Source organism: Ptychodera flava, unplaced genomic scaffold, assembly GCF_041260155.1.
Source record: "Ptychodera flava strain L36383 unplaced genomic scaffold, AS_Pfla_20210202 Scaffold_31__1_contigs__length_3010019_pilon, whole genome shotgun sequence".
NCBI classification, from domain to species: domain Eukaryota; kingdom Metazoa; phylum Hemichordata; class Enteropneusta; family Ptychoderidae; genus Ptychodera; species Ptychodera flava.
In genome coordinates this window covers 208,248-224,367 of record NW_027248353.1, presented here as the reverse complement: position 1 = coordinate 224,367, position 16,120 = coordinate 208,248, and the positions used below count along the sequence as shown (strand labels likewise).

General features: G+C 38.8%; 1 protein-coding gene and 1 long non-coding RNA gene across 4 annotated transcripts in view; one reads left to right on the top strand and one right to left on the bottom strand.

Moving 5' to 3' along the window:
- Positions 1-152: 152 nt before the first annotated feature.
- LOC139127400 (uncharacterized) lies at positions 153-8,713 on the bottom strand. 2 transcript variants are annotated; one of them, XR_011550995.1, is made up of 3 exons: positions 8,457-8,713; positions 4,331-4,440; positions 153-1,107 (listed from the first exon to the last, which is right to left on the bottom strand). It is a non-coding gene; the product is annotated as an uncharacterized lncRNA (long non-coding RNA). The 2 variants fall into 2 exon arrangements; XR_011550996.1 differs by having other exon boundaries at positions 4,331-4,446; positions 8,457-8,700.
- A 7,077-nt stretch (positions 8,714-15,790) lies between these two features.
- Positions 15,791-16,120, top strand: part of LOC139127398 (flavin-containing monooxygenase 5-like) — a 147,742-nt gene continuing 147,412 nt past the window's right edge. The window contains exon 1 of one of the 2 annotated variants that reach the window (XM_070693315.1): positions 15,791-16,105. In XM_070693315.1, coding sequence (XP_070549416.1) covers positions 15,985-16,105 — 121 coding nt within the window. In that variant the 5' untranslated portion in view covers positions 15,791-15,984. The remainder of the gene's footprint in view (positions 16,106-16,120) is intronic. The other variant, XM_070693316.1, reaches the window with a different exon arrangement.

Below are 16,120 nucleotides of genomic sequence, written 5' to 3'. Positions count from 1 at the left end.
GTTTATGACTCGTCGGTGTAATAACATGAGTACAGCCTGTATCTAGTCAATAAAATTCAAAAGTTGAGTGGTCTTTGTTCAAAACTAAAAATGCATCATTGAGCTTTTAGCAGAATCAAGAAAATGCAAAAACATATGCTTATACATTAAACATTGTCCTGTAATGAGTTGTCAGCGCTGTTGATATTGTCATTTGTCTGTATAACGGCTCATGGCCCACAGTACAATCAATTACCCACAATGCTGTTCGATTTGTACCAACGACGTTAGTTTTCTTGTAACTTTTTCAGTTCTGCATAAAAGCAATAATGTGAAGTCTCACGATAATTGATTAATTATATTTATTAAAAGTACGTTGAAATATTGCAGTATAAATTTCAAAGAAACCATTAAATAACCATAAAAGTCACATTCTTCAGGTACTACAAATGTCACAGTTTTGGGAAGCAAGTTATTACCAACTGAAGGGGTCATTCTCTGAAAATAGTTAGCATGTAAATTTCTTTTGTCTTTTCTATTTGGAAAAATCAATATCCTTTTGTTTCATAAAACAGGTGCAACAATTCTCCCTACTTTCCATCACTTTATTCTGTATGGCTGAGGACACAATCAGTGGAAAATTTACAAAAATCCTTTCTCTTCTCTCAATCAAGCACAATTTTCTTAATCCTTTACAATGGGAATTGAGAAGAAAGGTGTTTTTAAAAGTACGTTCTCAGAATTTCTACACGTGGTCCAGGAATTTGTCTACACATGGGAGACATGGTAGACTTCACAGGGGAATCTACATTGGTACAAATCATGATGTATTGTGGGAAATCTCTAGTACTGTGATGGCCCACCATCCTCATCCTCAGGCTCTGGTCTGATTGGGGCCACGCCCTCAATGCAAGGTAGCCTCAATATGCATTTCCTTTGATGCAAGTGTTTTTCCATAATGTACGTAGTTTCACTTCTCTCTCTATCCCATGGCAAGTGTCTCCGAATAAAGGTACCACCCTTGCAACTTCTGTCCTGCTCGCTGTCCTCAGAAGAAACACACACAACTACCAAATGTCTTCAGCTTCATGCTAGTCCTTGGATAGCCCCGTTTGCGTCCTTCAATTTCTGTAAATAACGATACACAGAATGAATCATCAGAATTGTACATTATCCATTTAGTTTGTTTTTGTTTAAATCTTTGTATTTATAGACCTTTGATAATTCATTTGAAAGTACTTCATTAGACTAGAATGGTTAAAAGTTGATATGTATGCAAGAAATTTGATTTCTGAATCTCACTGAAATGTTGATTCACTATACACTGGAGTCTATGAGAAAACTATGAATAATTTTTTTACAATGCTTAACTGAGGTGTTTGACAATTGATACAAATGTACTTGATTCAAATAGGGTGTTTGAAGGTTCAGATGTGGACAACAGTAATGATATTGGAATTTCAACTAAACACTTCTATTTTCATGGTACTAGTGGTCAACAGGTCACTGTTAAATATTTTCCCTGACAAAACTTGCTATATCTTTAATATGTAAGTAATAGAAATTGTTCATTGCTCTCAGTGAGCTCGATTTACAATAGACAAGCCTCAGAGTTGCCAAGGCAAGATGTTTATGTGGCAGATAATTATACTTTTGTTCAGATTTACACTTAAATGACTACCGAGAGTGAAATAATGCAGCGAATCATTTTATCTCCCAAAAAATGTTTTGAACACTTAAACTACTTTTTTAACAATTTAAAGTGAACCCCAACCCATTCAAATTGTGCTGGCTGTAATAACTGAATGCTCCCTTGATGAATAAACTGGTCATCTATGTACTGTTGCACATCAAACAGACAAGTTTATGCCATAATATACAAATATGAAGATAAAAATGTTTTTTCACTGATTCATTGCCTATTTTATTATTTACTAAATATTCCTGTTTTTGTTAGGAGAGACTAACATCAATGTATCTCCAAGACACATGGTGTATGGTCGTGCTTCCACTATTAATTTTACAAAACATATCATCAATTATTGTAACACACCTCATCCGCAGTCTGTATTCTAATTCGCCAATTGATAGTCACGTGGGATGCGTTCTTTTTGTGCTGATCCACGTAAACGACGTCATCAGGCATCATTTGTTTGAACTGTTGCCTGCCAGGCATCAGTTCCGAAAAATGATGCCCGCTGACGTCAAAAACGATATTTGACGCGAACGCGGACCGGAATGTAAACAAAGATGTCGTCTGCGGCCGATCGAAACTATAATCCAGAAATTTTTTGGTTTATCCTACTTTCTGAAGAAGAATTGAATGCTTTGGTTTCCAACAAGGACTCGATACGGACAAAAACTATAATCAAGGTGAATTGAACGTTTTGCAGAAGTATTGCGATCTTTTGAGGCAAAACTTTTTCTCACTGAACCACTCAAACATATTACATCATAGACCTACATGCGACAAGTTTTGTGTATAGTACGTTCTTATGCATGGCTACGGATGAGGTGTGTTACAAAACACATATTGACTGGCATGAGGGCAACAGCATACGTCTTAACCCCTCGGGCCTGTGAGTCACCCCCAAAAACAGACTGTTTCCCTCGGCCTACGGCCTCGGGAAACAGTCTGTTTTTGGGGGTGACTCACAGTCCCTCGGGGTACAGACGTATGCTGTTGCCCTCATAGCCAGTCAATATGTGTATAATGCTTCAGCAAATGGACCAAGTCTTTGTACGTTGGTCGAGAACTAATACAGTAAGACATATACGTTAGAATATTAAATCTGTCAAATTAGGATGGAATATTGAGGTAGAAATATTTTTGTACCATGCAGCTTTGACCTACAGTGCCTTGTAACATTTACATATATTGAACTAAAAAGAGGGCATGTCATGCTGGGGAATCACCCAAATCAAAGACTGAACTGACTGCGTATGGGTGCCAGTATGGATTAAAGGCAGGGGGACTCGGAGCCTATACAATGTAAATACCCCCTATCTCCCTGGGCATTCATAATCCAACATGAGTGGCACATGGTAACAGCATCAACGAATGCTCCCGAAAATCTGCAGTTTTCAACAACCAAAGAGTAAATTAAAGCACTGTTCCAACATATTACTTTTGTGAATACTTGTGGCATCACCTTGTTGGTGAAATTCTCTAATTATATCCATTTTAAGTTGATTTTTGATGCGAAAACTGCTGCGATGCTGTGGACGTGTTCGAAGCATTCAAAGAACAATAGGGGAAAGCTTTCAAACAGCTGCCAATCACGAGGGGATGCACGATCAAACATTTGTTGTGTCAATCAGATCGATACGATGTCAACAATGAATAAACATTTGTACCACTGAGCCTTTTATACCATCCAGAAATTTCAAAGCTACAATTTTTTTACCCTGACATATAATACAGCGACCTTGCACAATAATGATCATTCCACTGCTTCTGTTGGGTTTTGTTGGTTTTTTAAATTCGCTCCGTGGCCCCAGTAGATTTTTTTCAATATGATACACAATTTGAATTTTTTTCAAGGTAAATTTAGTATATTCTCTTGTCCAGTTTGATAGAGTAGACGTCGAGCCCGGCACTGTTGACTGAGATCAGGCTTGGGGTCATTTAATCCTGCAACCTGAAGAGTTCTGTATGATCATCGTTCAGCATTTGGGTGATTTTTGTTTGGTCAAAGTAATCAGTAACAATGTACGCAAGATTCCTTATGTTGTTTTTGTCACCATCATACACGTATACGAACGGTTTTCGATTAAACATAGGGCCAAAGTCCCTGAAGCTACTATAGACATGGATACAAAATTAAGTATTTCCTGACTGTATGAAATTATCTCACTTAGGTCATCCACCGCCCGGGACGGTGGGTCATCCTAGGGACTTGTAAACCAAATATTAAAGCTGTCTGACCAGCGGTTTTGAAAGAACAAGCAACTCAACAGTTGACAAAGCTCTGCTGTGTTATGTAGAGAATAACCTTTTGTGACACATGTATTGATGAAGAAGGTGGATATCTTTGATTAACATTGTGAGTTCTGTTGAATAAGTTGAGACTGTACATACTCAGAGAAAGCACACTGAAGAGACAAATGTTTGAAACTTAAGAAGTTCAAGGTCATCAAAAGCATTATAAGGAATCATGTAACTTTCATTGCACTGTTTACACAGATTGCATAATTGCTATAACCCTTTTCCTGCCAAGTCGGTGAAAATCCGCTTGAAATTCGGTGTAGCCAGAATCTAAGCACTGGTGACCAGCATGTCCTTCAAAGTTCACAACTTTAAACAAAAACTTATCAGTGCAGACTTTGTACATGTGTATGAAGTACATACCTCTCATATTCTTCTCAGTTGTTGGCATGCCTTTTCGTGTGACTCTGTCATTCCTTGGGGCACTACACTTTTCCTATTTGTTCAACGCCTAATAAATATCTCCACGGGACCTGCAACTTGCAAGGAAATAAATAAAAAGTTAAAAATCCTACTGTGAAAAATTAAATTATCTTAAAACACAGATGATGAATCATCAGATTTCACGTGACAATAATGACGATGAATCACCATATTAATCTGACAGTCCATCAACACATATTTGAATCAGAAATATATTGACAAGCGTTTTCATTGCCTGAAAAGGCTAAACTTCATTGGATTCACACTGCACTATGCATTCCTGCAGTATCTCAGAGCTGGTAGACTGTCAGACCATTGATGAAAAATTGACTCTTTTTACATCCATGGTCATATCAATATCTAAAATGTGCATGTTGAAAGTAACACCACATTTCATTTTCAGCAGAAACAGAAATAAAATGACATATCATGTTTAGGTGAGATTAAAATTAATCTCATGTTAACTTAAGCCCCCACTAGCTGTATCTTCTAGCATTGTTTTTATGATTTTAACGTCAAGCCAAAATAAGTTTTAACTAACACTGGGACTGTACATGCAATTTTGGACAAGATAAAGATTGCAATGTGATTAAATATTTGCCAAAACATTAAATCCCATCACAGTGCATACAAGCAAAAACCCTGTATACTGTGCATATCTGCACTGAAATCTTCACACAAACTGCACAAAGCAGTCCAATGTAATGCACAGAGCATTGTGCAATTCATGCGATAAAATGTTGAATGGCCCTTACTTCATCATTTGATGGGCCACTCAGGGCGCTACATTCTCTGAATTGTTTGGTCACACAGAGTTCATGCTAATGCATGTAGTTCATACATTCCCGCAGTGAAGTTGGGCTCACCTCAGTCATACCGGTAGTGTGAAATGTTAACAATTTCAATACCCAACACTGTAGCTAACAGAGGTGGAGGTCTGAAGTTTAGTGGAAAGAGATGATTATGTTAACTAAGATTTCTGCTAAAATATCAAGCGACCAGGATGACATTTGACCCAGCCAATATGGCTATAGGTTTGATTTTTGCTGGACGGCCATCATGGGAGGAAAGTGTACAGCAAAAATATCAAGTAACCAGGATGACCTCTGACCTGAATTTAACTTATTTGCTAGTATTAGTGCAATAGCCTTCATATTTGGTGGGATGAGGCGTCACATCATGAATTACTTAAGATCTGTCAATAAAATATTATTGATGTTGACTATAGCACGTACAGGGACAGCATAACGATTGGGGAGAGTCACTTTTATCAGCATCGTTTTGAAAAATTCGCCCTCCCTCCCTATAAATTTTTACCAGTCCCTTACCGGCCAGCACAGGTTGAATTCGTGAACACACATATCACAGGTCACCACTTTATGCACATACAAGGCCTCATTAAATGTGATTTAACAGTGAAGATTAAACGATAAAGTGAATTAGAGTGAAAATTCACCTATTTCTACTAGCTTAAAATGCTAATCATGCAAACTGAACTTTGGCTCGCGGCGAGTGAATTAGCCTTTTTCGTGGTCGTACAGGTAACTCTCTTGTGCTGCAGTGTATGAGTAATTGTCTATTTTTGCAAAGCAGGGGCACTCTCGGAGAAATCCTACCGGTGCGCACAGTAAAAATCACAGTCCTTAGCAATTTGTAGAGTTGTGCAAGTCCAACATATCAATAATTTGTCACATAAGTTACATAAACAATACTATAGGGCAGAATTCAGAGAAAACCAGGACAAAATGGGGAGATACATGTATTTTGAGGTAAACAAATTTCAAGACTTACAGCTAGTGGTTCTTTAACCCTTTGAACCCGGCTCAGACATCAATGTCTGATGACGTCATAGAGTACCAGGGGGTCAGGGTGCAAAGGGTTAAACATGCTAGTCGTCATGTACATGAAACTTTGCATTATTTATAACCTTCTAAATTAATACTATTATTGTGACAAAGGAAATAAATTGACCACATAAATCATTAAATGTAATGTCTCCTATGACTATAGAAAAAAAGGTCAAAAATACCAATGGGCCCTATTCTGTCCTTGAGCCATTGTACATACATAAATTTGAGCTTGAATAAGTGGACTTGTGGGATTGAATTAAAAAATCGGCCAACATTCAACTGATTATAGTTTCAAAGAAAATAAAGGATAGCAATCTTCATTATCTTATTATTAACCTTCATGCACAGCCATTTTGAGTAGAGGTTCAACAAACAATAGAGCGTATAAATCATGTGTTCCTTGGATTACTTTTCATGGAGACTGAACAGAAATTACAGGGGGTAAGGCCTTTTTTGGGGTCCATTTTTTAAAAAAGCATTTTGAATTGTCATGCATGCCTTTGGGGCAGGGTTACCATTTTTGCGCAACTATTGAAACTATTTGAAAACAAGATGGTGTGGCCAATACAGTGCTTTACCAAAAAAATATCAAATTTAATACATTGGAATCTGTTAGGCAAAATATTGACAGTTTTCCCCTATGCAACATGCATTATATGTACATTTATCCATGTTTGATAATTTATGTAATTCTAGTAGTTGGAATTTGGATGCAAAATATATCTGTGTACAAAAAATTTGATTTTTGGATTATTCAATATACATTGTAGTCCATGAGGAAACCATGATTTTTTGCAATAAATCAATAGCTATATCTGTGTGTTTATAGTGCTTAATCTTAATTATTGATATTAATGCCAGTGTTCGAATTTGTGAAAAAATCAACCAGTCACCAGGACTGGTACTTCAAAAAGTTGCCTGTCCTGCCAAAAACTTACCAGTCCTGATACTGCAATTGCTTTTTGTGCCTAAGTATTTTTGTTATGCGCTGTTAGTAGGATGAATTTACGGGAAAGAAAACTGTCTTGCCATAAAATTTGAATGGGAGCCCAGAGAAAAAATAGCAGACATAGTTTTAAAGAAGACTCCCCACGCTAAAGTCAACCTGTCCGCCAGACTGGTAACTTTTTTATTTTACAAGTCCTGCAGAAAAACAACCAGTCTCGGACTGCCGGACAGGTGTTATTTTGAACACTGTTAATGCACTTGATTAGATTGAGCTGGTTACTAGTGAATGTGTGTGCAAGAAATTTGATTTTGGAATTTCACCGGAATGTTGATTCACTAAACATGTACATTCTGGTCTCTGAAGAAAATATGAAAAGGTATTTTGAAATACAACACAAGCTAAATCTGTTTGGCAATTGAAAATGTGCACAATGAGAATATTGGTTGAAAGAACAGATGTGAACAACAAATGTGATATTGGACTTTCACCCTAGTGATTTTTTGTAAAGGTTAAAAGTATTCTTTAACAGTTCAAAGTTAAATGAGAACTTATATGTCAATTATTAAGATATCATTTATACAGACTGTGACTAACAGGGCACATGAAAATTTTTGAGGGACAATCTTTTCCTTGCTAACACTTTTTGAAGGGTCATTATGTTCAATTAAGAATCAGTTTACATTTTGAAAGTAACTTTTTACAGCATAGAATTTGTTTCCGCGGTTACCATTGGTTATGAAACAGTGGAGGCCAATGCACTATGGAGCATTCCATTAAAGTACGGGGTCGGTAAGGTTTACTGGATGTGTTTTACGTGTTCAGCAGCTTCGCAAGGTGTACACCAGCAACAGATATTGCTGCGTCCCAAGGGACGCGTGGTTTAGTTTTTTGAGGGGTCCTGCGTCGGTTTTATGCGTAAAGGACGCAGAAATGCGCGTCATGTAAAACCCTGAATCTGGTTGGTAAATTTCTGGTGAGACAATCTGGTGCCAACACAGGCCTCTAAAAACACCAATCAATCCCCCCGCCCGTAATTTTTGTCCAGTCCCTGACAGGTATCAACACTCATTAGCATAAAGTGACCGGAAATTCGATGTTCATTATTCGTTTGAAATTATCAGGAATATCGATGATTTAAAACAAACAAACGTTCGATACTTTGCCAGATACAGATTTTGCTGGACACGTTTATACCAGAAGGAGTAGACGTATCCCAGACACATTGGCTGGTCAAGAATAAGTGAATAGCTATACTGTACATACATACCTGGTAAATTGTAAGCTTACACGAGAACCGTTCAGCTGATGCAGGACTCTTTGGCGATCACCACACTGGCACTAGATTCAAACGTACCGCATAGTCGTCGAGACGGTCCAGGATTTCAAGGTTAGAGTCTTTAGTGGACATTCCTAGACACCGGCGGGACGTGTCAGTACTAAAATATAGACGACGCAACGCAACGCTGAGTAGGCGACGCGACGCTATCCATAATGGCGTCTTCTGAGTATGGCTCCCCAAGTGCTCAAATATTCACGAAACGAACTTTGCAAAGAATTTGATAACTATCACTTTTCACTCAATCTTGAAGAAAATGTTATTTTTTTGCTCTCGTTAAATAAAAATATTGCTAACTGAACCATATATTCGTTTTCGCCAGCTAAAGCATGGAGGTAGAAAGAAAGAGAGCAGCAGGCTACGAGCTAGCTAGGGGGTCAATTTTCATCAACAGGCTGCTTGCTGTGCAGTTTACCTCTCAGCATGCACACAATGGGATTTCGATTTACGCATTTTTTACCTTCATGAATATTCCGGTGGCGAGATCTTTATCAAGATGGTCAAAATATAGCAGCTATTAGGCCTAATTAAAACTTTGGGAAATATGACACGGTTTGAAATCAGTCTGATATAATAACTACCAACCTGTACATGTAGGCCTACTGACGGGAAAAGCGAAATTCTAGCACTTTTTTATGAAATCCATCATCGTATATCACGGTCGCAATTTACATGCGGGACTGAGCTCAGAGTTCACTATGACTTGACGTTGGATTTAATCACGGTCCCTCGGTGGGACCGTGATTTAATGGACCACGAAGGTAAATGCAGAAAGTGGAAAAGACATTTTCTTGAGCAATAGTCGCTACAGTCGCGGTATCTTTTCCCATACACCCGCTTTTCCGGAAAAGTGTTTTTAATATAAAAATGTGTACAATGTAAAACTTCGAAGTTCATCGTCTAAAAGTTGATTTGATATGCAGCAGTACGGTCTTTTTATATCAATGGGTACACTGATATTATAAGTTCTCGAAACTAGTACAAATAATTCCCCTAGGCCTAACTCTGAAATTAATGCGCGTTAGTTCAGAATTCATCACGATAGATCGATGCATCAAAATTTACGGATTCATGTGACTGAACTATCTTGTGATTTGTTTGCTAATTGACGTTTCGGCGGCGAAAGTCCAAGGCCCAAAGAAGAAGTATGCAGTCCAATCACATATTTTCGAAGAAATAACCACAGCTTTCCATATAATGTGCGAAATCCGGCCCTGACCAATGCTGCCGTCCTGTTTCCGAGAATAACTTTCGAGCGGTGAAGCTAACATTGCCACTGAACAGCCTTGACTCGCCTCCGAGTCGATTTTTGATGTGGTTGAAGCACGGTCCTTTGGTTGAATTAAACCACTGGCGAAGAGTATATTGGCAATATTCAAAAACATACCGGTGTGAAATGTAATGCAGATCTCCTGGTTATGTGTCAAATAAGCAATTTTTGTCGAAAGTCATATCTTGTTTTTCAGAAAGTCGAACTCACCAGAGGGCAGATCGTCTGTGCAGCCGACAAGAACACAAACTGTCATGATACCGGCTACCAAATACTATCACAAGATAGGCTGTCGTCTACTGACCCACACATTTGTCATTTGAATGAACGATGTGTGACGAAAAGGGAAATATCCCATGTGTAACTGCTGTGGCGATATCGATGACAACCCTAACAAATCGTTATGAGACTGCATGAAGAACGAGCGCATTTTGCGAAAGATTATGATCTTAGTCGTTGTTATAAAACGTGCCTGCCTTTGAGAGTCATAATTGCTAAAGTCAACTAAAGGGACTGGTCAGTTTATTCGGCGGGGGGGGGGAGTGGATTCATAGGGGTCACCCCGTTTTTGACTATGATGATAGGGGGGTCACCATGTTTTTTGAAATGTCCAATTGGGGAGGGGGTTCAGTCTGTTTTAGAATTTTGACACGGGCTCATACTTGCCTACAATGCATCGTGCAAGCGACAAATTTCATCATTCAGTTGCATTCATGGCGCGCCCTTTAGGCGCTTAACTTTAATATTAATAATACTTTTTTCAGAGCCCCCTTCAAGCTAGCACGAAACTTTAATATATCAGACATATATGTCAGAGATATTTGTATGTTTAAAATGTTGTCGGTGCGCCCTTCGAGCGCATTACTTTAAAATATCGAACTTATTTTTCAGCATTCCCTTCAGCCGCATGACTTTCATATATCAGACATATATATCAGTGATATCCAGATGTTAATATTTTTCAGCGCGCGCTCCGGGCGCTGTACTTTAATATATCAGAAATATATAAAAATATTTTGATGTCTGTAAATGAACGTTTGTTTTGCAAAGTGTACTAATCATAATGAAACCTGCAGCGCATATGAAAAGCATAATAAGTTCCTGATACTTTTCTGTTTTCTCAATGAGAATTCAGCATTAGAAAGCAACATGCACTAATATTTTACAATCAAGCGTCAAACTTCATGATATCTGATAGGCACATTTGATGCTGTTTTATACTATTAGGAAATTAAATTTTAGCCCAGGATTTATTAACGGAACACAGTCCCAGGTGTAGACTGGCCCCCAGTCGCGCTTTCTCTTCAGTTGAGTTACTTGCTGACCAGGCGGCGTTCACTCCACGATCTGCGCAATAGCCTACCATTAACACAACGGTTTGCCGATGTTTAGTCCTTCAATTTATTATTTTTTGATACTTATATGCCCACAGACTTGGAGAAGTCTATCCCTGATACTCTTACACTTACATACCCCATAGACAAACCTGGCGGTCATACCGTTATATGAGATACAACGTTTGCAACTCTAAAATCTGACCAGAAAATACTTGGTACACTAGGAAGCACAAGGAAAAATTTAAAAAAGGGACACATCTTACCTACAAGAGCAAAATAATTTGACCTTACAGCATTGATGTATCTTTTCACATTCATGCTTACCGATGGCTGGCTGTACCGATTTACTCATACGGAAACTATGACTATAGTAGGTTCCCTTTGAGCGTATTTCAAATTACTGGTGCCATCAGCTACAGCAAAGTATTTTCAGTATTGTCGATTCTGTGTTCAGCATTTAATTTTACTCATTATTTTAAAACATTCGTTGTTCGATTTTGAAAGGTAGTCGATTCGCCGGATAATTGCTATGCACTCGCAAGGGCACAGGCGATTTGATAGTAACTATGCGAAACCCGCACGATGCAAATGACAAGTTGTATCATAGGGTTTTCGTCAAGCCACAGACCCTCTGCACACAAACGACGATTGATGCATTCGTGCACCAGAGTGTTCATAACATTATGCCATACACGTAATGTGGGAGGACATCAGGCAACCTCTCCACATTCCGACATTAACCACGGTACGGTTTTGTGGAGGGACCATGACCACGGTAATTAGGGAAGTCCCTGCCCTGACAATGCTTGTTGCACACTCAAACAAATAATTCCCTTTGTCTGTGTTGCACACTTCACCCTGACTGTACTGCATATGCATTGTGACCACAGAGTGCGTACCGGGGGCCTTGGTTCGACCACTTAATATCGAAAAGGACACTAAATCATCTGGATAAAACGACCGATACATTCACAATTTTCAAATTTGATAATGGCCTTCCCGTCTCAGCAGTCTCCGACTTTTGCCATGGTAGTCAGCTGAGGTCGAGTAAGACAGCAAACAAAGGCTGTTTTAATCACGGCTATATCACGGTCATCTTTATTTCACGCAAAACTACTCAAGTTACTTTTTTTACTGTAGACGTTCTTAAAAGTTGTAGAACGCACTAGAAGTGGAGTCTGTGCAGTCGTGAATGTAAGGGTACAGGAGGGCCTGATAATCCCTTTCACACCTATTATTTTATCTTTGTCGACGCTGGCCTTTTCAGCTGTGGCATGATCAGGACGGCCAAGACACTCCATGGACGTATCTGTGGTACGTCCAGGGACACACACACACACACACACACACACAAACTTCACTCATAATTTTCTATGCATCACAAAAATCTTTCAAATTTATAACATTCCTTTTTTCATCCATAGTGCAGTAGGGCTGACAGCGATCCTGCAAATGTGATTCGGGTACAACTCAATGACAATGCGTTCAATCAACTTTTAACAAGTTAAGGAAAAGAAAACAAGTTTACAAGAATTGATGCAAATTTCAGACTTGAACAAAGTCTATTTTCAGTTAAACTTTCTAGCAACAGTGACTGAAGCAAGAAACCGCTTTTGTTTATACATTCAAGGGGTTCCTCCTGATTGTTGTTAATGACATATGGCTATTTACACCTTGAGACAATGGAGCAATGAATCAGAGCCCTGCATGACTTGCCATTGCCTGACCTATCACTATTTTCTTCATGACATACCGGTGCAAAATGTAATGCAGGTCTCCTGGTTATGTGTCAAATAAGCAATTTTGGTCGCAGGTCATATCTTTTTTTCACAAAGTCGAACTCGCAAGAGGGCAGATCGTCTGTGTAGCCGACACGAACACAAACTGTCATGATACCGGCTACCAAATACTATCACAAGATAGGCTGTCGTCTACTGACTCCACACATTTGTCATTTGAGTGAATGATGTGTGACGAAAAGGGAAGTATCCTATGTGTAACTGCTGTGGCGATATCAATGGCAACCTTCCTGATATGTTAATGACATATGGCTATTTACACCTTGAGACAATGGAGCAATGAATCAGAGCCCTGCATGACTTGCCATTGCCTGACCTATCACTATTTTCGTCATGACTGCAGCAACATATACTGTGGTATACAAAATGCAAGCTTTATTTCAGTCGAAAGATAAAAAGACAGTTGCAAAATGATAAGAATTCAAGGAGGGATATGTGTCTACTACAGTGCGGGGACTCCAAAGTGCAAACGCTAAGCCCTTCAAGATGGTTTCCAGATGGGTATATAGAGTGAACGTTAGAAATGTGAGCCCAGGGAAGTGATTATATGTTTCTCACTATACATCCAGCTATTCTTTAACACATATAGTCCTTTTCAATTTGTAGAGACTGTAAGTTGTCATCCTCAGTGTTGTTTTACAATCTTTACCTCACACGTAAAATTATGCAACTTTATTGGATTGCATAAAGGTACATAATTTTAGTGAGCCATTAAACCCTTTTATACAAGTGCATACAGATGCATATAGGCACCACCACTGACACCATGTTTACACACCTTTATGCACTGCATAAAGGTGCGTAAAGGAGCTGACCAACTTTATGCAAATTTATGCAATTGCATAAAGAATGTTAAATTTGGATTTTCATCCAGTGAGCTAGTAAAGGTCACTTCCACATTTCTGCGATTTTCTTAGTTTTTTCGGCAATGTGACGCAAGTTCTTGAGAGTATAGCTCGTCGTCACGATGACATATTTGCTTGGTTTTATTACACAGATGGTAATGAACGATTCCGTCCACTATATACCGTCTCAAATTGTAACGAGCTCGAACAAATCCTGCTATCGATAAACGTAAACTTGCAGCAGGAGAGGGGTCAATTTGATCGGGGGAGGGGGTTTCAAGCTGATAAGTATAAACGCAATCCATGTCTTGACTCAAATGATTGATCATGAAAGGCAAGAGTCCTCTATCGTTAACGTTGTAGTTCTTGACGTACATTAAGTTTTGGAATTTTGTTTTATTTGTATGTGTATAGGATCTTTAGGAAAAAGCGTTTTTGACACTGCCAATGTTGATTGCAAAACGAATTTACAAGTGGTAATATTTTTAGGTGTTTCAACTTTTGCAACGCTTTCACTCAGCATAAAAAGTGTCTGCAGTAGTCATACTTTCCGTTACACTGGCTAGGCTAGTATCCATCATAAATACTTTTATGGATTCTCAAAATCTAGCCAGGTCTGTGTTTTTTAGACCCACAATGCATTGTGACACTAGAATCCATTAGTATCCAAAATGGATTTGGCATGTATTCCCCGCAGCCTTAGTTTTGCTGGATACTGGGGGAATCCATTATGTATTCCGGTGCTGGATTCTCAGTACTGGATAATGATGGATACTCTAATGGATTCTGCTGTATACTGTAAAGAATCCATCAAAATGGATATTGCTATAGGTCTGTGGATACGGAACACTTCACATGGTGCGTTCTACCTTAAAAACATCTTTAAAGAATTAAAATCCACAAGAAATTTTACGCTTTAGGTTCATTGCCGATCAGGAATTTAAGAAATTTATTTTTTTTTCAGTTGAACTCACGTGTAGGCGTAGCTCTCGGGTTTATCGCCAAACACGACGTACGCATTTGTCGTGATCGATGCCGTGCTTTTACTTTCTGGGCGCGTACTACCCTAATCACTCTTAACCATGGGAGTCACACGTAAACTCATAGGCCAGTTCCGCAACGCGTACTTCTGAGACTTCTGATCAAACTGAGCGTGTTATAAAGGTCAGACACGATAAACGGTCCCATTTACTGACTTGTATTACATGTAGTTCTGTATCAGCTGACTAGCTGATTTCCTTCCCCATTTAGCCGTAACTAAGTATGGAAAGCTTGGAATCTGTTGAGAAATGAAGCTATTCCTGTTTATGACGTTTTCATAACGTACGTATATCAGGCTGCAGGTAATACTCCTATAAACGTTCTCAGAAATAACTATCTGGTATTCACATTCAAAATCTTTAGCTGAGCGAAGGTAATTGTGTGTTATAACTACATTTTACTCTGACAGGGATATTTTTCTAACTTCATGTAACAGGCTTCGTCTCACTTTTTGTAAACATTTATGACACAGCATGACATAATCATGTTATCAAACGTGACGTCATGTAGTTTTAGAGACTTCATCCGTAAAACTATTAATCGGATTATTGTCGCTTAGGAGAATGAAGCACTACTGTAACCCAGCGTTACTGCAGAAATGATAGCCTCGTTTTGATGGTGATGTGCGTTACTATTAACCTTACTGAAGCTAATTTTACAATGAGACTCGCAACAAATGAAAGACATGTCGTATTCACATATGGCGACGTCGTCTAAAATAAATTGTGCAGTGCATGAAAGTGAAGTTGCCAAGTACGACTTAAACTAATCACGCCAGCAAGTTCGCCCAAAGTAACATTGAACTCGCTAAGGTCATATATTGCCCTCAAAACCCGTATAAGACAGTATTGTAAAGGTGACCTTTACAGTAGTTTGTATTCTTCTCCGGGGGTAGTCACTAAGTGAAAAATCCAATAACTTTCGCCTGTTAATGGTGCAATATATAGATATATTAATGCAATTAATGACATAAAAACGCAAAAATATCCCTCAAAAACGCCTAAATGTAGTAACTAATTCGGATTTCTGACTTTTTAATCGTTTGTTGGCTTTATGCTGTGATCAGACCAAACTCCTTGAGAGGCCCCCCTGACATTATTCTGTAGCGTGCATTATCGCTCACATTGCGGACGTCACATTGTGCATTTAACAGTGGTAAAGTGAAGCATGGCTCCCAAGCAACGCGTTGCAATCGTCGGCGCCGGAGTCGCTGGCTTGGTGTCTATCAAAAGCTGTCTTGAAGAAGCTGGTCTCGAGCCAACGTGTTTTGAGAGGCACGACAAACTTGGTAAGCGACAGATCG